The following is a 17,931-nucleotide window of genomic DNA, read 5'->3' as shown; positions in this document are numbered from 1 at the left end:
AAGTGCCTTGGTAGGGGCATTCACTTGCTCTATGGGGACCTTGGTAGGTATAACATTGGAGCGAGGGTCTCCGAGCAATTGATTTCAGATCTCTTGCTCTTGTGTTTACAGGGGTAGTTTGGAAAACGGGGACTTATTGATCCTCTTGCGGGAGGTAGTGAGCCAAGGCTTCACTCCCCTCCTCGTAGGGGTAATAATCATGAGGTCCATGATCAGGGTCCATTTGCTCCCAGTCGTTGGGCAACTCTTCAACCAACACTTGATTGACTGGGGCAATGTGAGGTAGTAGGGGTTGCGGACCTAGTATGGGTGGGGGCAACGAAGCAGCCCGGTACTCGCTAGAGCTAGCTACAGAGCCACCTTGCAAGATCTGGGGGTTGGGTGGGGTTGTGCGGCCAATGGGGGTCGCATTTGATACATGGGTTGGGGAAGGGACCTCGAAAATCGACATTGGAAGGTATCATGGTTTCCCCATCTATGGCAGTGTGCATAGTAGAGTGTCGACCTTGCCCTTAGGCATAGGCGTTCATTGGAGCGGTGATTGCCATTGCATACCCCACACCAGACAAACAAGTCGGGGTTGCTCGGCACCTCTTTGGAGGTTCCTGCTCTCCATTGCTGACCTAGCGGCTCCAAGAGATTGGAGGCTACCTCACTCACATCCAAACTTGTAGGCTTGTTAGCCTCATTCTTGCTTGACTCTACACTTGAGGACCTAACCGATGGGGCGACTTAGGAGGGGGACGAGGCCTTGTCCGAATCCACTTGTCCATCATATTGTCACATATACGGACGGCCACCTTGCTACATAAATCAAAGGAGGTGGGATTCATCACCATGAGGTGGTCGTGTAGCTTTGGGTCTGCTAACCCGATAAGGAAGCGAGGCAACAGTCGTTCGTCGCTCATTCGCTCATAGGAAAAACAAGGGGCATTGAGGTGCTTAATCCTTGCAATGTAATCCCTTTGTCGTTTTGTTTTACCCCATACAACTGGTTGATCAGGCTCCATTTATGGCCGCTGGGAGCGAATCCCACAATAAATGCCTTTCTCAATGTCTCCCAAGTGATCGTTTCCTCTAGGGTGAGAGCCCTATACCATTGACCTACCTTGCCGTCTAGGCTAAGGCCGAATGCATTGGCCATTTCAAGGTCACTTGGTGCACCAAAGGCTTCACAAATCTGCTCAAACCTTTCCACATGGGAGACCGAGTCTCCTTCTCTGTGGAATTTGGTCATTAGCTTGGAAATGGCTATGGGACGGCTTCTCGAGGGGTTTGCCATCCCTGCTAGGAACACTGGGGTGTGTGGAGGTGGTATTGCCCCCCTTCCTAGGGAGTTCACCAAAATACGCATAGCCTCGTCAGTCAACACCGTTCAAGCAGCTAGTAGACGTGTTGCTGTGGGCCTGACGGGTGTCATAGGGCTGGCTAGCCCAGGTGGTGGTGTCCATGTAGTTGCTGGTGTCAGCATTGGGACAGAAATACCCATGCCTATGTTCATTGGTGGAATCGGTATAGACGGGAAGGGACCGACTCCCGGAGGTGGTGGGTCCTGGGGCATGGTAACATTGGCCCCATACTACGGGCGGTAGGGTGGGAACTGCGGTGCCCCAAAGTTGGCCAAGGATGGTGGGGCCAGGACTCTTAGAGGGTCATGAGGCATTCCACCTTGGAAGTTCCTGGTATCCCCTCGACTCGGGTCTTGTCTATGGAATTCCCTCATCCATGGATCTTCATCATCCATATTCTCCCACTGGCCTTCCCTTCCTACAGACATGCCGGCAAAGGGGTTCTCCATGTCCGTCGGCTCTATTCGCCCTAAGTGCCAGAACATATTAGAGAACGTACCTTTAAGCCTAGATGCAACCAAAGGTGTAGGAGAGTTGGGAGAGGCTACACTCGTGAAGGGGGCTTCTGATGCCCTTGGACTTGAGGGGCCTTGCATCACTACTTCAAGGCTCTCTATTTTGTTTAAACTCGATGGAGTGTCTGGATGGGGACCTACAAATGAGTGGAGGCTCGGGATCGAGCTTCTGGACTCCCAACTAGGGTGGAGGGTGGGCTGAGCGTAGCTCGACGTGCTTTCTTCTGGCACTGGACCCTTTGGCAAAATCCTTTTAGACCTCAAGTGCATGTGGGATGCCTTTGGCTGGGGACACCCAAGCTGATTTGAGGTTCTGGAATTTTTTGTTAATTCCTTAGCTACCCCAGAGGTATCACACCGGTTGGCAGGATAACTCTATAGCACCGGTCAGTGGGGTGCGGGTATAGCAACGAGCAGTGTAGTATGGTTTTGGTGATGGGCAGCGACATAACCTTTCAGCGACGACGATCGGTGGAATAAGGAAATAGCACCAGTCGGTGTGATGGATGTATCACGACGATCGGTGGGAAAATAATTTCCACGTGGTCGGCGTGATCAGTCAGAAGGGATATCCCCACGGGAGTAGGGATACAAGATGACACCGAACGGTGGGATTGTATAGCGACGATGGTAGGGTAAGCAAAAAACACCGGACGATGGGATTGCACAGTGACGAGCGGTGCGATGGAGTAACACGATGGAAGAGGGGAATGATTATGACCATGGACGGAGGGGTGGGTTCACCGCGCTGGTGGCTAGATAGTCAAATAGCAACGATTGATGGGGAACCACTACAGCACCAGTCAACAACTTGTCAGGTCGATGCAAAAGTAACTTTGACGCGCATTAACTCCAGGCGACGGGGTAAACCGTAGTCAAAGGTTAGGTCAGCGGGGAAGCATTATGGCACTGAGTCAACGCATGTTGACTGGCAGAATCCGACTAACGCATCAGTTGGTGGGGAAATTGCTCGATACAATATGCTATAGCGCCGACTCGACGGGATAGTCATACACAGTTTCACCGACTGAGATTTGGTGATTTCTGAGGATTTTGCAGTTTTTGTTCATGATTTTTTGCGATGGGGGGGTGCTACACTACCTATTCTACCTACTCAATGAAAAAAACTTGAAAACAAACACTTTTTGAAAGTCAAAATGCAAAAACTCCGAAAAGGGGAGTTCTAGAACATGAAACTACTTCAAAACTTGACAAAATCCTTAGTTTTGTTGTTTTTTAAAGGTGATTAGACCACACATACACCTTAGCAATCAAGCCTACTAGGTTCCTATCAACTTGAAACACCAAAAAGCATCCAAAACAAGCTTCCCAAGCTCACAAATGGCATTCCTACATGAAAAAATAGATTTCCATCCTCTCTCTCTCTCTCTCTCTCTCTCTCTCTCTCTCTCTCTCTCTCTCTCTCTCTCTCTCTCTCTTCTCTTTCCACCTCTCTTCTCTCCTACAACTCCACTAACAAGCTCCAAGGTAAGCTTGAAAACTTGTGCAATGGAAATATATCGAATGGAGACAAGTGCAGATGCTAAAGCATACCTTTTCTCCTCGGCAGCGGTGCCAAAAATGTAGTGGGTCTCAGCAGTACTCACATGTCATGGGGTAGTTGAAGATATGCCGAGGGAGCCTCCACTCCTAGCTACTTCTTGTGGGAGAAATGCATAGCACTAGCCATTCGCAAGTGTCACTCAAGCGGCAGATTGTTGCAATGTGGTTTCACGTGAGGAAGAGGGAACAGGAAGAGGGGAGGGGAGAGGGAGGAGGGGAGAAGGAGGGAGGAGGAGGGAAGAAGGAGAAGGGAGTGAAGGGGGATAGAGTGACAACCACAAAGGCACTACAATGGAAACAAGAGAACACCCAAAACACTCTCTTCTATATACTTTCTAATAGGCAAGGGTGGCTCGAGGGAGGCTCGCAGAGGCTCGGGGCAACCTCGGGGAGCTTTGGGAGAATTGAGAGATTTCTCACCATTCAATTAAGATCCCAAACCAAATTCACGAAAGCGCAGAGAACTGCGCCATGACACCTGTCAATGATATGCAATGCTGACTGCCAGTGACTGGAGCAGAGATGCCATCTGACACAGATTGGCAGCGTGACAGTGCAGACTCTACTGACATTGTAGGTCAGACTTCAGACATGTGGCACGCTGCCACTACTGCAAGGGGCCCGGCAAAGGACACCGCGACTGCAAGTGGCCAGCAGAAGACACATGGCATGGCACATGCCAATGTGGACCACCAACATGGCACAACAAAGGGAAAATGATGATGTGGCATGTCAAGGGAGGCGGCAAAGCAAAGACTCCTGCAAATGGAGGCGGTAGAGCAGAGAGCACCCTCCAACTATAGTCTATAGAAAAGTCCACTCAGTGGACTGACAGTTAGAGTACGAGATCCGATTGCTCACTGCTCATCAGTGCTAGCACTGCTAATGCATGCGACAGAATCACCACATGGGACGGATGCCATGTTGGCACGATGGGCCACAATGCAGTGGATTGTAGACTGTCTAGCGGTGCCATATGGCGGTGAGGAGATGACACTACGCACTGCGATGACATGGCAGTGTAGAGTAGAAGGCATTGACGGGTTGACACATGCGTGCGGTGGCAAATTGCCACATGGCAGTGGACAGCAGGACAGTCTGGTGGATTGCTACATGGCATTGCATCGTAGAGAGAGAGAGAGAGAGAGAGAGTATGGGGGGAGAGAAGGAGAGAGAAAAGGAGGGGAAGAGAGAGAATGAGAGAGAGGGGAGGGGAGATATATATATATATATATATATATATATGATGTTATGTATAATAAATATAATATAATATGTTATATAATGTGATATATTGTGCAATATAATACATATTGCATATTATATATTATATTGCACAATATATCACATTATATAACATATTATATTTATTACACATAACATCATATAGATATGTATCTCTCTCTCTCTCTTTCTCTCTCTCTCTCTCTCTCTCTCTCTCTATATATATATATATATATATATATATCTCTATATATATATATATAGAGAGAGAGAGAGAGAGTGTGTGTGTGTGTGTGTGTGTGTTGAAAACTTGAGACACACGGAAGGAGGGCATGCACACGCATAGCCATTCGAATGGAAGCACACACTTGCACATAGAGGGACTCAGGGAGTAGCCACAAGAAGAGGGGAGGTGACAGGGTCACCTCCCCTCCCCTGTCACCTCCCCTCTTCTTGTGGCTACTCCCTGAGTCCCTCTATGTGCAAGTGTGTGCTTCCATTCGAATGGCTATGCGTGTGCATGCCCTCCTTCCGTGTGTCTCAAGTTTTCAACACACACACACACACACACTCTCTCTCTCTCTCTCTCTCTCTCTCTCTATATATATATATATATATATATATAGAGAGAGAGAGAGAGAGAGAGAGAGAGATACATATCTATATGATGTTATGTATAATAAATATAATATGTTATATAATGTGATATATTGTGCAATATAATATATAATATGCAATATGTCAATATAATATGATAGAATATATTGACATATTGCATATTATATATTATATTGCACAATATATCACATTATATAACATATTATATTTATTATACATAACATCATATAGATATGTATCTCTCTCTCTCTCTCTCTCTCTCTCTCTCTCTCTCTATATATATATATATATATATAGAGAGAGAGAGAGAGAGTGTGTGTGTGTGTGTTGAAAACTTGAGACACACAGAAGGAGGGCATGCACACGCATAGCCATTCGAATGGAAGCACACACTTGCACATAGAGGGACTCAGGGAGTAGCCACAAGAAGAGGGGAGGTGACGGGGGACAAGCAACCACGATGAGAGGAAAGGGGGTGGTAGAATGAAGGTGAGGGAGGCTAAGAGAGTAGCTACAAGGAATGTTGGTGAGAAAAGGTGAGGGTGTCTAAGAGAAAATCTGTAAGAAAAAGTCGATGAGAGGTGAGGGGTGGAGGGGTGGAGGAGTGGGTAAGTGATGCCGAAGCAAGGGGAAGAAATCGTAAGGAGAGGGAAGGTGAAAGTGGAGCAAAGATGCCGTAGGTCAAGAGAACAGCTCTGGGAGGGTGATGATAGAAGCAAGGGGAAGCAACCGTAAGAAGAGGGGAGGTGAAGGTGGAGCAAAGATGCCGTAGGTCAAGAGAAACAGCTCTGGGAGAAGGGAGTGGTTAGGAACTAAGGGAGCAACCGTAAGGAGTGGGGAGGGGGAGGTGGACAAAATTGAGGGGGCTTGAGAGACAACTGAAAGAAAAAGTAGTGAACAAAGGTGGTAGGGACTCAAGAGCAGAGGTTGAGGGGCAAAGCGAGGAGAAAGGAGGGAAACATGGAGAAAAGGTGAGAGAGCACACATAAGGAGAGGGAAGAGGGAGGTGGAGCAAAGGTGGGAGGCAAGCTTGCAAGAATAAGAAGATGAAGATGGAGAGCAACTGTGCAAGGGGGGTGGTGAGCAGAGAAGTGGGTGGAGGGAGAAGCCACAAGGAGAGGGGAGGTGAAGAAGGGTGAAGGAACAACCACGAAGAGAGGGGAGGTGAGGAGGGGATAATGAGCTAGAGCGGCGATGATGGGAGCAAATGTTGCGAGGGGGTGAAGGTCATGAAGAGAGAGAGACTAGAGGCATGAAGTAGTGAGGGGAATTTAGAGAGAGGTAGAGAGTAAAGTGTGCCGAGAGACAGGCTAGGAAGAGAGGAGAGAAAGTAGAGAGGGAAGGACAAAACAAAAGAGGTCAAAGGTGGTGATGAGCTTTAAGGTCGTTAGGGGTAGATATCAAGGCTACACTTGCCTCATCTTTCATGAAGATGAAATGTTTGAGAAAGAAGCTAATGGAATGTTTGAGAAAATAGTTCATTTTAATTTTTCAAATGAGGAACCAAAGATTATGTATGAGTCCATACTACATAGCTTTAGTGGGTGAAAAAACCAAGGGTGGTAAAAAATATTTACTCATCTATCCCTTACCCCATCGGAGACGGGTCAACCTACTCGTGGAAGAGAAGAGGGAGCTTGTATTCAAACTTGTGCAAACAACAATGAAGACCAAAGTCAAACATTTGGTCTTTTATACAAGTCACCTTTTGAAGGGAGGGCTAACCTTTTCCTTTTTAGCACTCTCCCTCACTTTACAACCATGGGCTCTTGGGCTCATAGGGCACCAAGGCATATTGCTATTCTTACCAACTCTCCCTACTAGCAAAAATAGTGCTTGTGTTAACCATATTAAAAGCCACTCGTCACTCAAAAAACTTGTCTGCTCTCTATTACACTCTCCTTCCGTTTGCAAACCCTCCAATCAAACTTACAAGCTCAACCCAAGCATATACATTTAACAAAATGTGGAATGACTACCAACTTCAATCATGGGTGGACAAAAAGTTAGAATTGAGTGCTTTTGGAAGCTCCCTCACAGCCAAAATTATAGTAGTTGCCAAAGGGGTCCTAGCCGTGTGTGTGTGTGTGTGCGTTTAGATTTAATAATCCCATCAATAAATGAACCATACAATTAATTCAATCATTTGGATAATCACAAAAAGCTGTAGATGAGAAATGGATTGAATTTTTTAAAGAAAACTAAATTGAAGTAACTTTTGACAATATTGCAATCCAAAAGTTTATAAGGAAAGCAAGAGAATTGGCAATATAATTTTTCTTTCCACCTACCTGCCACCATCCAAACCAACCAATTATTAGAACAATGAAGGTGAATTTGGATAGACAGGTAATGTCTATATCCCCTGGCTTGTTATCACTTTACCAAAGAACTTGAACAAATCTTTCAGATTTCTAAGATAAAAAGGAAAGTGTAAAGAAATTAAGCAAGAAAAAAGAGGGGGTTTACCATTTAAAGAACTTAAAGTATAGTTCCAGAGGCTAAAAAGTGAAGGTGACAAAGGAGGTTTAGTCAACAAAAACTTAATAGTAGTTATATAACTAGGTGTCTAACTATTTAAGGGGAGAATCCATTCACTTGTTAAAAAGCCTAACAATAGTTAAACAAATAGGTACCCAATGATTTAAGGGGGGAATCCATAAACTTACAGTAGTTAAACAACTAGGTGCCCAACTATTTAAGGGAGGAATCCAAAAAAAAAGCCTAACTTACTTTAATGAATTGTCAAGGAAATAAATGAGGAACATATAGTTTGCTTATAAATTAAATGAGAAAAATGAGGAATTGATAAGAAAAGATAAATTTTTAAGAACAATTGAAAGTTAATGAAAGTTATTATTGAAAAATATTAAAAGGTATCGGGGGTAGTCCAACCCCAAATGAGAAAATTAAGGAGGGTAGTCCAAATCCTTATTTAGCTAGTTAAATAGAAAATTTTAATTAAAGTCAAGGGGTATTCCACACCCATGCTCTAGACAAGCAAAAGGAAGTAAAACCAAACTAGCTAAAGCACACAAAAAAAACAAATAAAAGAATCAAGCAATCAATTTAATAAAGGTAATTTCCTTTATAGAAGGTAAAAGCAAGGGAAAAACTAAAATCAATTGCCTTAAATGAATACATAATTTAGATAAAATTGCAAATTGATAAATGCATTAACATGAGCAAAGCAATTGCTTAAATAAGAAACAATAAGGGATGACTTGAAATTGAATCAAGAATAAGGGATGACTTGAAATTGAATCAAGAATAAGGGATGACTGTGAGGGGGACAGTGTTAGGGACAAATCAAGAAAAGAACAAAATAATCAAGATTGTGAGGGAAAAAATTGAAGGCAAAATTCAAAAAAATAGTGGAAAAAATAAAAGAAAATAAAAGGTGAAAAAATATGAGAGAGAGAGAGAGAGAGAGAGAGAACTACAGCGAAGAAGTGGACACTGTTAAGCCAGAGTAGCAGCGCCAGAGAGCTTTGGGTGATTTCAAGAGTACGTGACTTCGTCAAATGCGCAAGGAGTTTACGTGATTTCGTGACTATGCGAGTATGCAGACGATTACTGGCAAAGCAATTACCCATAAATGAGAAAATTTTGTGAAAGTCTAGCCAACAAAGCGAGCAAAGGACCGAGTAAAAGGAACCCAAGCAAAGGGGCTGTAACACGAGTCACGGAGGGCGGGCTGGTTATCAACTGACTAGACAACTCTAGGAAAATTCTTTAAGTAAGGCGACAAGCTTCCAATGAAGACTTTTCCAAAGGTCCAAAGTGAAGGAAAGCAAAGCAGAAGGGAAGCTAACGACAGGCACCTAGGCAAGAAAGTCGAGTCACCTATCCAAAGCTGCCATAAAAAAAGTTCCAAGTGAACACTAAACCAGGGAAGGAAAATGTGTCACAGTTGCAAAGAGAAGGCGTGAAACACGAGAGAGGCAAGAAATGCCAAGACGGTGAGAAGGGAGGAGCACATGAAGGTCTACTTACCTTACGTATGGGGAGCCACAAAAGAACAGAAGACAGGAGAGTAGGCAGAAGGAGCTACAAATCATGCCTGCAAAGAAAAGGGAAAGGCGCGAATCCAGAGCCTTGCAAGAGCTGACAGAGCTACATGAAAATATAAAGGAATTAAACCAACAAGAACCATCTCATCAATCACAAACGAGAGCAACAGTAACCACGCAGTCGTAAGGAGGAAAAGAGCAGAGCCATGCTCGTCCAAAAAGCAACGTAAAGCCTTAGAGTCATAGTCATAGTAGGGAGAAAAAACCAACGTGAGCGAGAGTTGTTGATAACAGTTAGGCCCAGAGAACTAAGCACTCCATCACGATGATGAGCCCAAAGTAAGAGGGTCATGGATTGCATGCATTACAACACCATGATGCAAGCGTTACAAGTTCATCAAGCATGGTCGAGGGTGGTGAGCCCGTTAAGGTTAGGGGTTTCAAGTCAGGGTATAGTTAAGGGGGTTTAATAGTATAGGCTAGGCATATGGGGTTTAGTAGGCTTAGGAGAAAAAGAAAGTGGCAATAAGCAAGAAGCTCAATAACTAAACAAGCATGACCGTTAGAGCAAGTGGCGAGGGGAGGTGGGCATGAAGATAGAAGAAGGGTGTGGGGTATTATATATCACCTATAGATAATGTTCTAAGACTTATTTTACAAGGTTAAAGAAAATGTTTAGTGTGTGTGTGGGTAAAATTAAAATGTTTTTAGTACAACAAGGGAAATTTTGTAAAGATGGGAATAAAGAATAAACTAGGGGGAGGGGGGGGAGCGGGTAGAAGCAAGTAAATGGAAAAATTGCAATTGTGTGTGTGAGTTTAATAATCAAAAATAAAAAATAAAGGATTGAAAAGTTTTATATTGTGTATGTGGGGGGAAATTTTTTTTATGAGTTCAAAGATATACTTGTGTTGGAGATAGGGGAAGTATGGATGTGTATGAATGTGTGTGCGTGTACAGATGGGAAATTTTATTTTTGAAGATATTAGTGTACTCTGTGTGTGTGTGTGTGTGTGTGTGTGTGAATAAGATAAATTATTAAGCTAAATTAATGTGTGTGTGTGTGAGCGATTGTGTACATGTGCTGGATTTAGATTATCCTGCCTTCTTGTCATAAAATGATATTTTTTAAGGCTTTGTAAACAGGTTGTCCATTTTCATGGGACTGTTCTATGTAATATAGTGACAAATGAATTTCACCCCCAAAAAAAGTGTGTGTGCACACACCCACACAAGCGTGTGAGTTTAACCCCCAACTAGGCTCTGGTGAAACCTCAAATTTTTAAAAGAGATTATAGTACTAGCATTTCTCCTCATCATGTATAGTCTTGAAATGCTTCAACGTGATGCAATGCTCACAATGCTCTCCATGGGCCCTTGATACCAAGTCAAAAGAGAAGGGTTAGAAAGAGAAGTTGTAAATACAATTTCAACCACTTTTCTTGCTAAAACAATCAAAACCAAGATAACATACTACAACACCCCATGTTACATGAATCCATGAAATGTACCTAGCCTTTAGCTTGTTTTAATCCCTCTTGATAGTACAAGATTTAGGGGCACCCTCAAGCTCCAGCACAACTTGCAAGGAATAATCCTGTAGTATCGTTATATAAAAACAAAATGAAGAGCAATGTACATACTAAAGGGTTGCATCTAAATGACCACATATATCACAGTAGTGGTGAGGTCAAGTCAGTGCATACACATCAAACCCAAAGTCAAGTGAAGGGGGAACAATACAAGGGACATCGTCTAAGCAAAACAAAAGAAAGAGGGCTAGAAGAAGTAGCAAGTAACGCAGCCCAGGGTTGTTTGAGGGGAGGCTGGGAGTGTTTGGGGTTGCATAAATGAGGATAATCATGTGAGAAGTGCAACGGAAATAAACGAAAGAGAGAGAGAGAGAGAGAGAGAGAGAGAGAGAGAGCGCGCTCACACACACACACACACACACTGAGAAGGAGAGAGAAAAGACACAAGAGAACTGCAAGTGATCTCTGGAGAAAACCCCGCTACAACTGGGGGAAAACCTCGGAACCAACAGGCTGCTCGAGAGCTCAGACAAACAGCTCAACAACCTCGAGAAATAGAGACACAGAGTGTGGATGGACTGCTCCACTCCTGCCCTAGGATTGCTTAACAAGGCAGGCTATGTTGCTCCACAAGGCACTGGACAGCAGTGGCTATACTGATACAAGAGATGATGTCAAACAATGAGAATCGGGAGCCTATATATAGGCAGCCCCCGCTTCCTGGTCATCTGATCTAAAGGGGACCGACCCCCCTGCTGTAAGGTCGACCCAGCACTAGGGCTGGCCACAGCCTTATAAAGGGGGGCTCTCCCCTAGCCTATGAAGGGCTGACACAAGCCATGGTGGCCAACCTCCACCCTATGCTCTACAGCCCTCATCTAGGGCACTTGTAAGCGCATACCCATGCCCCATGCAACACAACAAGGCATATCTGCCCAAACAACCCCCTACGTGGCAACGCAGAAGCAAAGGAAAGTCACAGTCCTACTCTCACGTGGACAGGCACACCCACAACACAAGCCCTCTCTCTATGCTACACTCAGTCACTAGGCGAGCACTCCCACAATCAAGACCCTCTCTCTAAGGTGACATCAGGAGATGATGTCCTCTAATACCCCCTCTCAGCTCCTGGATGGAACAAAGAAGCTAGGGAGCTGGGTGTGTTGCTGGAACAACTGGAGGAATCCATCGTGTGATACTGCACCGCTGAAGACCTCCACAGGTACTGTCGAACTAGAAACCTGGAACTATTGCTCCCAGGCCGTAGGTGCTAGGTACACTCTTCTGGTCTTAGTAATGGTACACTAGGTCAACTGTCCTGCCAAAAGAAACCTACATCATGAGCTTGACGAGTACCTTAAAGGAGCAAGAAAAACAATAGCCAGGAAAATTAATAATCACCGTCTCTGCAGAGTCTCAAAGTAATACACCACCACCAAAGCATGTCCTCCTTGCAACTATTTTCCTTCTTCTCCGGGTCTGTTTCTACGAGGATGCCATCCAACATCGTTTTCAGATAGAACAACATTCCAAAGTTATTTGGGTATGCCATATATTCGTTGTAGGTGTGGATCGGTGTACAGAGTTTTAAGGCTAGATTTTGTAATGGGCTCTTAGTTGTGTGTTAGACTGTCACCAAATCGATGAGCTTTAGTGCTCAAATGGCAACAACGGGTGTATAACAGCTCACAAGGATCAATCAACTCTGTCTGGGTTCCCACACTGACAATCTACTGACCCATCCGGATCTCCAGCAGCATCAGACACTAGTTGCAGCAGAACACTAGGAGACCCCCTCTGGATCTGCTAGGTCATAACGTCCAAACAAAGTAGAAACTAGTAACAAACTACCTCCTGAGTCAACGGAAACAACTCCTCGTGGCTCAAGATTCTGCCTGAAATCCTGTCTCGATAAATAACTCCCTGCTCGATGCACCTGACCAGCAGGTCCACCTGCCACAGACAAGCAAGCAATCCTCCATCATGATCCAGAAAGCCTGCTGGCAACACCTGCCTCGTGTTACTAGAAGGCTTGAGTAAACGTGGTCGCAGCAGTCACACTATTGGCCACCTAGTTACTAGACCCCTCTACGTTCCTTTAGAGACACTAACGCAAATAATGACCTTTCTGGTCACATCGATTACACGTTCGGGATGCCTTGAGAGCTTCTCGTTCCTCAGCTGTCAACTGCTTTTGTTGATCAGCTGTCAAAGCCTCAGGCTGATTGTCGTAGGTATACCGACAAAGCGCTCCTCTTGGTCAAGCACCATGGGGACCAATTACTCCCAGGTCAACTCATTCACCCTTCCACTAGTGATCAAGGATGAATAGAAGGCCCCGTACTGAGAGGATAACTGGGAGAGTAGAGTAATGGCCATGTCCGCTGACGAAATCTGCTTCCGTGCCTTTAGGATCTCTTGCTGAAGTTCCTGTAACTTGTTGATGTGTTCCCGCATCGATGAAGACTTCTTGGGATCCAACAACCTCATCCGGACCTACAGTGAAACCCTCTTCATGGGAGAGGTCGCCAAATGCTCCCATATACTTTTGGCCACTGTCATGTGCTTCACATGATTGATCACCTGAGGAGTACAGTTAAGAAATATAAATGATCCTACCCTGGCATTAACACCGTTCCATAGCTAGGACAAAGTCTCGGCCTCCTTCCGAGCCAGGATGCCAAGGTCCTCTACGAGGGGATCTGGTCAGGCAACACCTATCAAAACGTCAAAATCTGCCATGTCGTATGACTGTAACACAGGTTCCATCATCACCCGCCAAGCGCCATAATTGAGCCCATCTAGCTGTCGGTCAACCAGGAACGTGGGCAACACTGGAATTCTAGTCTTGTTCTCTGCCATCTCGGACAAAGTCACCATGTCGGATTGAAGAGGACGATATACTGAAAGAGAAGGTGGATGGGATGGAAGGGATCTGAGGGTTCAAGAAAGGAGAAGGCAGAAGAAGAGGATGAAGGGGCTGACAGCCCAATGTACCTTCACACCTCGCTTTCCGTCCCTTTGAGACACCACCTCTCTAATCTGACGACACCCTTCAAAGTCACCCCTTTGCTGGTCACCCGAACAGTCCACTCCTCAAACACGCTCCTCAAAGACACCTCCGAACAGCACCCTAGTCCTCCTCTCTGTGTGTTGGCTCAACACTCCCTCCACCCCTCAGGTCTCAAGCCAACCGTGGCTCTGATACCATGTGAGAAGTGCAGCAGAAATGAACGGAAGAGAGAGAAACGGAAGAGAGAGAGAGAGAGAGCACGCCTCACACATACACACTGAGGAGAGAAAGGAGAGAGAAAAGGCACAAGAGAATCGTAAGTGACCTCTGGAGAAAACCCCACTACAACTGGGAGAAAACCTCAGAACCAACAGGCTTCTCGAGAGCTCAGACAAACAGCTCAACAACCTCGAGGAATGGATACACAAAGAGTGGATGGACTGCTCCACACTCCTGCCCTAGGGCTGCTCAACAAGGCAGGCTATGCTGCTCCACAAGGCACTGGACAGTAGTGGCTATACTGCTCCAAGAGATGATGCCAAACAATGAGAATGGGGGGCCTATATATAGGCAGCCCCCCCTGCCTGGTCGGCTGATCTAAAGGGGACCGACCCCCCTGCTGTAGGGCCAATCGGCCAACCCAGCACTAGGGCTGCCCACAGCCCTATAAAGGGGGGCTCTCCCCTAGCCTATGAAGGGCTGACACCAGCCAAGGTGGCCAACCTCCACCATATGCTCTACAGCCCTCATCTAAGGGCGCCTATAAGGGCATACCCATGCAGCACAACAGGGCATATCTGCCCAAACAGCCCTGCACCCCTCGGGGAACCTCCATGGCCTACGTGGCAACGCATGAAGCAGAGGAAAGTCACAGTCCTACTCTCACGGGGGCGGGCACACCCACAACACAGGCCCTCTCTCTCTAGGCTACCCTCACTCACCAGGCAGGCACACCCACAATCAAGGCCCTCTCTCTCTAAGGCGACATCAGGAGATGTCCTCCAACAAATCATTGTCATAATCGAGATATCAACAAATCTGGTTCAGTAGATGTTTGAAATGACATGAAAAGTGCCAGCACTCCAGACACTGCCTCCGCTTCAACTATGGACAAGCTTCGCTCTTTGATGCTCCTTCTATAGCAGATACCTAATTGGAGATCTTGAGTATGTTCCAAGAAGTCCTTCATCCTTTGACCAATACAGTGTTCTAGCTTGTGGTCCATTCACTCCTCTCTCTCGGAGACTTAAATAGTAATTCCTTTGCACACATTTTGGATGCTTAAATCCTTGCATGTTGACCTTACATGATTTTGGCAACACTAGCCTATATCTATTGCGCCTAACTACCATAAGGCCACTTCTGCCCTCCTATAAATACCTGACCACACAGTCCATTCCTCTTCTGTTCACTCCTCTTGATGCCTTACTTAGTATTTCCTTTGCACACATTTGCACTGCATAGAGCTTTTCGGATTCACCTTTTATGCTTCTGGCAACATGAGCCTAAGGGTTTCTACTATCTGTTACACCTACTTACTATAAGACCACTCTGCCTTCCTATACGTACCTCCTTTAAACACACTGAAACCTTGGATCCTAAGGCCAGTAAAAAAGGAAATTGATCTCCCTTTGGCTGTAACAGGGAATGCATCACACTGAATCTTGAGAGGTAGCAGAAGTCTAGATCAGTGAAATGAGAACCGACGAAGTGCACTGACAAAAAAAGCAAATCTTCCCCAATAAACTCAGTTGTGGGACCCAGCAAAACACAATAACGCTCTCACAAGGATTTAGCTTCCTCCACAAAATAGAATGTAGAGAATAGACTAATAAAAATCAAACCACGTGCCAGTCACCTAGCTTATATTGGCCCAGAGCACAGCAGGCAATAGGTGTCCAAACACAACTCTGGTATTCTTTTCACAATGACTAAGAAGTATTGACAGATTACTAAAGTACCAGACATTCTCTTCACCACAAAAAAGTAGGGCATCCAATCGCACATCCCCACACGTTAAGTACAATTCACAAGAGCACATTCAAAATGAGATCTAGGAAACAAAGTGAGCTATGCACCTGGACCATGTTTGTGCGTGATTGAATCGTTTATGCCTGAGGAATGAATCAAACCATGTGTGTAGGCCCTGGTGATAAATGGTGTTCAATGATCAATCGTTTATGAGAAATGGAGAGATCAAAACCTGACACATCTGTGCAATGGTGTACATTGTCTTACAATAAGATTTTGTCTGTAACAGCCACACAGATTTTCCTCCACCTCAAAGAGACATACAGGGGAAATTTAGAAAACCAACCAAAAGGTCACGCTGGCTCCTCAAAAGAATTCCATGATATCTGAAGAATCGGGCCCTAATGCTAGGAGAGCTCTGCAAAATCTTGCTTTCTGTAAAAGGTGGGAAATCACAGACAAACCTGCTTCAAAGGTCTGCATATTGCCACAGCTTCATTGGATCTGAAGGCTCAAATCCTCACCATCCTAAAACTTCTGATGATCTCCAGGTATCCATGTTCCAAAAAATACCACCACCTTGATCGAATGTCTCTAACCTCGCCCATAAAGAACATCAGGGGTCCGCAATTCCTGGTAAAACGGGAGCTCGAGTCGCTCTCTAACAACGCATTTTGGAAACTCATCTTCCGACTTCACCGTGCCACTCTTTTTAGGAGGCTTTTCATCACAAGCAGAAGGATGTTCAATTGTAGATGAATAAGGTCGTTCTTCATTTGTCTGATGAATGGATCCGACTTGAGGTGATTTCTCGGGTTCGGCCTGTTCGATGTGCAAGCTGTCGGGAGAAATGAGGTCACCGACATGATGATAATGAGATCGGTGTGCTGGCGTCCTGGAAACTCTGGAGACGGATTTCCTCCTCTTTTCCCCTATATCAGTCAAGGAAAGAACCGCAAGGGTACTCACCACTATCAGTACGACTTTAGAGGATGGTCCCGTTACTTGCCCTGTGATTTTCCCCGCTATGTAGCGCAGTAGAGCAACAGAGCTTTTGACAGCATTCGCAGCAAATGCAAAAGCTCCCGAGTTCTTCAATCTATTTGCCGCATCCATAGCCACTTCTAAAAGCCTATCAGGCTCTCTTTCCTCCTCGTACTGAAACGCTAAATCACCATCGCTTCCCTCATCGTCTTCTTGGGCTTCCTCCAGCTCAAAGTCAAGGACTTCGCTCCTATCCTGGGGCTCTTCAGCCATGTCCGATCTCTGCCCTGGGCGGGTCCTTCTGCTAGGAGCTGAGACAGGGCGCCGTGGAGATTCATCGTCGTATACTTTCGGATAAGGCGGCAGCGGCAAATCATCCTTGTCAGCCACACTTCCGCCAGCAAAAGCGAGGGCTTCTTGAACTATTTCAGATTCTCTACCCCTGTGTTCTTTGAGTCTTCTAAGAAGAACTCGCCTACTTTCCTCAATCTCAGCAAGACCTGCGTCTCTTTCTGCTCGCTGTTGCTGTTGCAACGCCTGCCAGGCGAAAACAAAATTTAGAGAACGGAAAGTACGCACTCAAAGAACGTTACGTAGTCGGTGACGAGATGCAACGTAGAACGGAAAAAGGAGAGAACCGATCTCCCAGGTGTGTATGGCCTATACGGCCATTGAACAAGTGTTCCCAAAGAGAAGAAAAACGCGATTCCAAGGTCCACTGCAGCATTACAGGCAGTGGTACGTGAGAAGAGGCAAACCGAACCAGAAGAGCTTTAGAAAGGCGAAGGTACCTGCAAAGCCTCCAGGTTCTCCTCCAATGCTTCCAGCGCATCTCGAATGGAAGCCAGGCTGCGCACCTCGGCAGGGCCATCGGCAGGGGGCCTATCGAAGGAGGAAATGCCGTTTTGGAGGCCAGTGCGGAGGGAGGAAGGATCAATGGGGAGGGTATCAAGGGGAGGAGGAGGAGGAGGAGGCGAGGAAGAAGAGGGAGAAAGAGAGGGAGGTGGTGCGTTGAAGAGGCGATCGATGGCGAGGCTGAGCTTGGAGTGGAGCTCAGAGGAGCGGGAGAGGACGACGGCGATCTCCTCAGGCTCCATAGCGACACAGCTCACAGCACAAGACAAGCTCAAGCCCAAAACCAGCTCTGCA

The 17,931-nt window shown here is 45.8% G+C and overlaps 1 protein-coding gene across 4 annotated transcripts; it reads right to left on the bottom strand.

Annotated features, from left to right (window-relative positions):
• Nucleotides 1-10,422: 10,422 nt before the first annotated feature.
• LOC147905841 (uncharacterized) lies at nucleotides 10,423-17,931 on the bottom strand. 4 transcript variants are annotated; one of them, XR_015541814.1, is made up of 5 exons: nucleotides 17,574-17,931; nucleotides 16,066-17,319; nucleotides 15,906-15,973; nucleotides 10,794-10,879; nucleotides 10,423-10,658 (listed from the first exon to the last, which is right to left on the bottom strand). XR_015541814.1 is itself a non-coding variant. In XM_087382033.1 (2 exons), exons 1-2 carry the CDS (start codon nucleotides 17,877-17,879, stop codon nucleotides 16,393-16,395), a joined length of 1,233 nt encoding a protein of 410 aa, XP_087238159.1. In that variant the 5' UTR covers nucleotides 17,880-17,931; the 3' UTR covers nucleotides 15,915-16,392. The 4 variants fall into 4 exon arrangements, 1 of the variants encoding a protein (XP_087238159.1); XR_015541815.1 differs by lacking the exon at nucleotides 15,906-15,973 and having other exon boundaries at nucleotides 16,263-17,319; XR_015541817.1 differs by lacking the exons at nucleotides 10,794-10,879; nucleotides 15,906-15,973 and having other exon boundaries at nucleotides 16,263-17,319.

The sequence above is a fragment of the Dipteris shenzhenensis genome, chromosome 1, assembly GCF_047967505.1.
Source record: "Dipteris shenzhenensis isolate YYH24624 ecotype China chromosome 1, Dip_SZ_1.0, whole genome shotgun sequence".
Lineage (NCBI taxonomy): Eukaryota > Viridiplantae > Streptophyta > Polypodiopsida > Gleicheniales > Dipteridaceae > Dipteris > Dipteris shenzhenensis.
This window is presented reverse-complemented; position numbering and strand designations above follow the sequence as displayed.